At 57.1% G+C, this 6,078-nt stretch overlaps 1 protein-coding gene across 1 annotated transcript; it reads right to left on the reverse strand.

Annotated features, from left to right (window-relative positions):
- Positions 1–122: 122 nt before the first annotated feature.
- On the reverse strand, positions 123–4,917 carry DHH (desert hedgehog signaling molecule). Its single transcript, XM_059682750.1, has 3 exons — positions 4,364–4,917; positions 1,431–1,692; positions 123–1,172 (listed from the first exon to the last, which is right to left on the reverse strand). The coding sequence occupies exons 1-3, from the start codon at positions 4,664–4,666 to the stop codon at positions 547–549; spliced, it is 1,191 nt and encodes a 396-aa protein (XP_059538733.1). The 5' UTR covers positions 4,667–4,917; the 3' UTR covers positions 123–546.
- Between the last annotated feature and the right edge of the window lie 1,161 nt (positions 4,918–6,078).

A 6,078-nucleotide genomic window follows, 5' to 3' on the forward strand; every position in this document is an offset into this window, starting at 1 on the left:
ACTGGAAGACCTACTGGGGAAGGAGGAAGAAGTCGGATGAAAGGTATTGAATCTGGGTGTCTCCTCTTTCTCCCCCCTCTGGAGGTGAATCACCCTCGAAGTAGAGATATTTTCCAATAATCTCCTGGAAACTTTCCCTTTATTAGCCCGCCTGTAGGAAAATGTCAGACGACAGATTGACTGGCTGTGTAAGACAGTGTTAACGCCGTGTCTGTGCCCCAGCCCCTCACCTTGCCAGGCTGGGCAAGCAGATCATTATATTATGATTTATAAATAGAAAATAAAATTATCGGGTGGGACTGGGGCACTGGGGAAAAAGAGGCAAAATAGACTTTGTCAAGGAGTACCCACTATCAATCCCACCTACCTAGGACCTGGGAGCACCTCTTCCCTAGGAGGTTGCCCCTAACCTAGGCAGTCCCTCATCGCCTCCCTGTTCCTCCCTCCCTCCCGCCCAATCAACATCATTCGCTGCCCACATCCCTAGATCTCAGCCCCCAGGCCCTGGTTCCGGCGGGTGCCTCGAGGTTACTAAGTCTAGAACGCTCAGCCCAGCAGCTCCTCCGCCAACCAGTAGAGGAACCTGGAGTACCAGTGCATGCCCGTCGGCTGGACCGCCCCTCCGGGAAGCAGCGCCCCCAGCGCGTGCAGCAGGCGCAAAGGAGCAAAGGCGCGGTGTGCCCACTGGTGACTCTCCAGCACCGCGTAGCACGAGGCGAGGACGTCGTTGACTAGCAGCGTCCCATGCGCGGTGAGCGGCGCGAACACGCCCACGGCTTCCTCTCGAGCCACACGGGCCACGCGCGCCGGCCGCAGCGCGTCCCCGCCCGGCGCCAGCACCGAGTCCCCTGCACGCAGCCGGCGCGCGAACACCGGGGCAAAGTCGCCTGGCGCGGGCGCCGGCCCTCGGGCGGCGAACACCAGGTGCCAGGGTGTGAGCAACAGCTTGCGGGGGGGCCTCTCGGTCTCCACAGCCACAAAAGAGGCGCGGCGCTGCAAGTCCCGGTCCAGGAAGAGCAGCACCGGCGTGGGCACCACCCGCCCTGCGGAGTCTGCCGCCAGCACCCAGTCTCCGCGATGCAGTTCCCGCAGCCCCTTCCGCTCGCCACTCCACAGGCGCACGGTGGCATTTCCCGGAAAGCAGCCGCCTGCCCTGACCGCCAGGGAGTTATCTGCAGGGAACAAGCATAGAGAGGATTAGATGAAGTCCAGTGGTTCCAGAATGTTAGCCCAGATTCTTAAAGATGTGGTCAAGCCCAGCGCAGACCTCAGCAGTCCCGGGACAACTGCAATTTCCCAGGGATCTGGCCTCAACCTGGGCAGAAACGGAAGGGTGGTTTATAACACTAACAGCCACCTTGGTCTCCCCTAGACTCAGTTTCCCTTTGGGCGGGCCTCACCTCCCCCCCCCCCCCCCCCACACACTGTACCGGCTTTGACCGACACGTGGACGTGGTTGCGGGACTCGTAGTACACCCAGTCGAAGCCGGCTTCCACTGCCAGGCGCGCCAGCAACCCATACTTGTTGCGATCGCGGTCAGACGTGGTGATGTCCAAAGCACGGCCTTCGTAGTGGAGTGAGTCCTGAGCATGGTGGCCGTCCTCATCCCAGCCCTCAGTCACCCGTAGGCGCACTCCCGGCCACATGTTCATCACAGCAATGGCCAGCGCGTTCACTCGCTCCTTACATCGCTGTCAGGAATTGAAGGAGTCAGTCTCCTCATGACCACTACCTCCACCTTGGGGGCAAAAGCGACTTGAATGGGAGGGTAGATGCTTCTGCCTCCAATCCCCATCCCATTCCCTCTCCGCTGTTGAATGCCCTGGGCAAGTGAGAACCTGCACAGGTGTAGTCGCCTATCTACACGCCCTTTTCAAAGCATCGTTGGACAACTGTGGGGTCACGTCTGAGTCTGAGACAGGAGGCACCTCTATCTAGCTCTTTCCCTATTTTTAATGTTGGCTCCTCACCCCAACTCATTCTGGGACTTCAGCTCATCCTGGGAGAAAGCAAGGTTTAGAGGGCGGGTGGCAGCTTGGTCAGGGAGGGGTTGAACAGCCTGACTCCCCGAGAGGAGCTCCTGTTTGCTGGCCCCCACCGCAAGCCCCGGCTGCCCTCCCTCCGCCTGATTCATCTTTTGTTTCGTTGCCTTCCCTGGCACCGGGCATCGCTTCCTTCCTTCCTTCCTCCTCCTCCTTTCGGCCCCTAGCATTAACCCCTTCCTGGTGCGACTGCCCCCCACAGAGGTGCCCTGGCGGAGCCGTGCGGGATCAAGGCTGCTGGAAACAGGGTTGGGGTGGCGGGGGCTGCACGAAGTACAATGGCCATTCTCCGGGATGACTTAACCAAGCGAGAATCCCGGGCTGAGGCCGGGGACCCGCCGGGAGAAGCGGACTCAGCAGCTCCATCCACAAAGGCGCTTTTCAGCCACCCCGGCTCAGGGAGAGGAAAGGGCAGAAAGCCGCGCCCCCTATCCCTGCTCCGGCCGGCCAGTCCCCTCCCCCAGCGCGGCCAGACCTCCGGGTTCCAGCTCAGGCTCTGCCAGCGCTGAAAGCTGCCATCTCTCCATCTCTGGTCCAGATGCAGCCCAGAGAGGCGTGGGAGTAGCACCTGAGAATAGTCGGAGCCGCCCTTGTGTGGATCTGGGGGGCCCCCTGCAGGGTGGGAGTGGAGAGGAGGAAAAGCAGCAGCGACTGGAAGCCTGCGCCCGGGGGAGTGAGGCCGCGGTTATCTTGGCCGCTCCATTCTGGGAGCCGGAGACCTTGGCGCGCACCATGGCACGGACCCGGCGGGAGGAGGCGCAGAGAGGACAGCTTCCTTTTCTTCTTGTCTCCGACCTCTCACCTTGGACTTGGCTTTCTCCTAACTGCCAGAGGGACACTTTCCCCCTGCCTTCTTGCTGAGTCTTCTACACCTCCGCAGGGTTGGAGAGGAGGGGAGGGGAAAGACAGGAAAAGTGGTAATTCCTTCCAACTTTTTGTCGTTTTGTCCCTTAAGGAGGCCCGAGGCCTTGACCTGCGGGGGCAGCAGCCCAGTGCAGAACCAACTCAATGGAGGCCTTTTGCAGCCAGGGTGTGGGAGATAAGCAGGACCCAAAGGGTTCCCAAGCCTGTCAGAGCCCCTCCCGGGTCTGTCCCTTATTCTGCCCACTCTGCTGCAGGTGGCAGCCAGAGGAAGCATTCCATGACCAAGAAGGAAAGGAGCGACCCTTCCCAATCTCTGGGTGAAAGAAGGGATTCTTTCTCCCCTAGACAGGTTTTCCTAACAAAGTAACCTGGAAAACTATTGCAATTAATCAGAGGAAATCCGTACCCCTCCCTCTCCCCCCACCTCCCCACTCCATACACAATTAGGTGGTGTAATGGAAAGTGTATAGGACTTAGAATCAGGAGTCCTGAATTCTAGTCCCAGCCATGTCACTAATTAGTTTCAAGACTTTGATTAAATCACTTTTCCTCCTGGGGCCTAGCTCTCACTGTAAAATGGGAGGTGGGGTGATGGTGGAAGAATGTGACCTCCAAATTTCCTCCCGTTCCGACATTTGAGATCATTGGCCAGAGGTGGGCCTTCTCTCCCAAAGCATTACTCACCTCACCCTAGGTTGGTTAAGTTCTGATCTGCCCCAGATGCTCAATACATGGTAGTTGAGTTTATATTATTTTTTAAATTCCAACAAAAGCCCCTGAAATAAACTGGGCTTGAGGGACACGGGAACCCTTTGATTCTCAGGTGGGCCCCTCTGTTCTTCTGATTGAGTACTGCTTTTCACAAGACAGTCGTTAGACTCTGGAATGACCTTGCCCCAGTTCTAGGATGCCTCCCCCATGCCAGAGACAGTTCCCACCCCCCACCCGGCCCCTCCTTCAGGTAGATGGCCCGGTGACCTGACTCTTGGCCACCCTTTCTCAGCCTCCTTCAGTCTTTTTGGCTCAGAGATTTTCCAAAATCAGGTCAGAAGCCAGGCTAAGGGCATAGCTTTCTGTCTACTGCCTAGCCAGCTCCTGGCCCCCAGCTCACCCCAGCCCTTCCTGCCTGGCTCGGTAGCTGACCCCCGGTCCACGCCTCAGCCATTTCCCGTCTCGCCTGCCGCCATCCCCCTTTCCCCGCCCTCGCCTTCGAAGTCTCTCCCAGCTTCACTCTCACTAGTCCCTCCTTCCTCTCCCCATCCAAGTCTCTCCCAGTTTGGATCTCTCCTGATCACTCCGTCCAGCCAGCAGTTTTCTTTTGGGGAGGAGTGGGGTGGAGGAAGGTCTTTGAGATTAAGGTTTCTAGAGATGAAGCCCAGTTCACCCACCGGGGCTGCAATAGGAAAGTAGAGAAGTTGGCCGCGTCCTGGCGCAGGTGACGAGAGGCCCACCTTACCTCGGTCATCAGGCGGTCTGCGCCACTGTTCTCCTCATCTTTGAAGATGATGTCAGGATTGTAGTTGGGCACCAGGTCCCGGAAGCGCTCGGAGCCCCTGGCAACCCTACCTTCGGCTGGCCCACTGGCGCCCAGGGTCCGCTCGGGCACGCTGGGCACAAATTGCTTGTAGAGCAGCGGCACAAGCTGCTTGCGCACGTAGCGGCGCCGGCCAACCGGCCCCCGGCCCGGGCCGCAGCTCTGGGCTGGCAGCGTCAGAAGTGCCAAGCAGCACAGGAGCACCAGACTGGCCAGCAGCGCCATGGATGCAGCGGACTCGGGCCAAAAGGGAACGTTCTTATCCTTACCAGCTCGCCTGGCAGTTGGGCATTCCCCGGCACCAGAGAGCGCAGCAGGCAGAACTGCCCCCAGAGTGCCCTAGAGCTCTTGTGGCTCTACGCACCTGGCTGCCGCTACTCTGCCTACATCCCCGCGGGGGTTCTGTAACCTGCTACAGGCGGGCCATCATAGCAGGGAAGTGGGGTCGTGGGTGACTGCCAGCTCAGCCTGGCTCTGTCGCCAGGCTCCGGCGCTGCCACAATGCCCGGGCTCCGCCTTAAGTGGCCCCTGGCCCCGCCCCCCGCCCAGGACCGGCCCGCCCCCTACCACCAGGGCGGGGGCTCTAGCTGGTCACCACGGGTCCAGTTTGAGACTGAGGTGTGTCCCATCCTGGAAACCAGGTAGTTACTTGCCTAGGAAACCCTAACAGCTTTACAGTCCTTGGCTGTCTGGTGAAGCATCCTTCTACCTCCCAGTCTGCGCTCGGTACCAAACCATCCTCCTCTGATATTTGAACAGGATCTTTGCTCTCCTAAAGCCTACCCTGGCAGGCCATGTCCTCTGCTACTATCCAGAAATATTGGTTCCAGTTCCTGCCCAAAGTCAACCATGCTCGTTGGGCATACAACCAGAGCCTCCCTTGCCTCTCCATGGTCTTCCCCAAACCTCTGCCATTTCCATCTCTTCTGCTGGGAGTTTTCCCTAGAGTCAGCAACAGAGCTTCAAGTTATAGTCTACTTCAGGACTTCAAAATTTGGCCCCTCTTTTGTCCTTGCGAGACACCCAACTTTTTTTTAAATGAATAACTTGTCAATTGGAAGTTGCTGGAGGGCAGTGTCTACTTGAACTCTCTAACTGGTTTCCTTTCACCTTTCATCTAGCCACCTCTCTAGTTTCTTCCTCTCTGGACCCCCCTGGGGCTCTGCTTCCAGTCACTCAGATTTATCCCAGAGGCTTTGAGCCTGCTACACGTCACCCACCAACCTACTCTCCTTTAGAAATCACTTTCTCTAAGAAGCCTTTTCTGATGTCTTGACACTGACCACCTCTATTTCCTGGAAAACCAGTAATTAACTACCATTTATTGTAGTTCAGTGTTAGAATTATCTGTCACCCTTACTAGAAAAAGCAATTAAGCACAAACTTATTTATCATGTAACCCCATGGTTAAGTGCCTGGCCTATAGTAGAGTGCTCAGCAAATATTCATGGCATGGCACCTACACTGTTTTTTGTGGGGGTTTTTGTTTGTTTGTTTTTGTATTCCATGTTCACCCCTCATGCAGCTCCATAGCTAGCACTTATAGGCACCTTTGTGTACATTAAAAAAAAAGCACCCCCTTCCTCAATACACCTGCCATTTGCAAGAAAATAGTCATAACTATACATTAAGACTAT

This window comes from Myotis daubentonii, chromosome 2, assembly GCF_963259705.1.
Source record: "Myotis daubentonii chromosome 2, mMyoDau2.1, whole genome shotgun sequence".
Taxonomy (NCBI): domain Eukaryota; kingdom Metazoa; phylum Chordata; class Mammalia; order Chiroptera; family Vespertilionidae; genus Myotis; species Myotis daubentonii.

Coding starts and splice junctions, on each gene's coding strand:
- DHH (XM_059682750.1), bottom strand. CDS start 4,666: ATGGCGCTGCTGGCCAGTCTGGTGCTCCTGTGCTGCTTGGCACTTCTG. Junction 1,693..4,363: donor CAGACCGCCTGATGACCGAG/GTAAGGTGGGCC, acceptor AATTCCTGACAG/CGATGTAAGGAGCGAGTGAA. Junction 1,173..1,430: donor CCACGTGTCGGTCAAAGCCG/GTACAGTGTGTG, acceptor TGTTCCCTGCAG/ATAACTCCCTGGCGGTCAGG.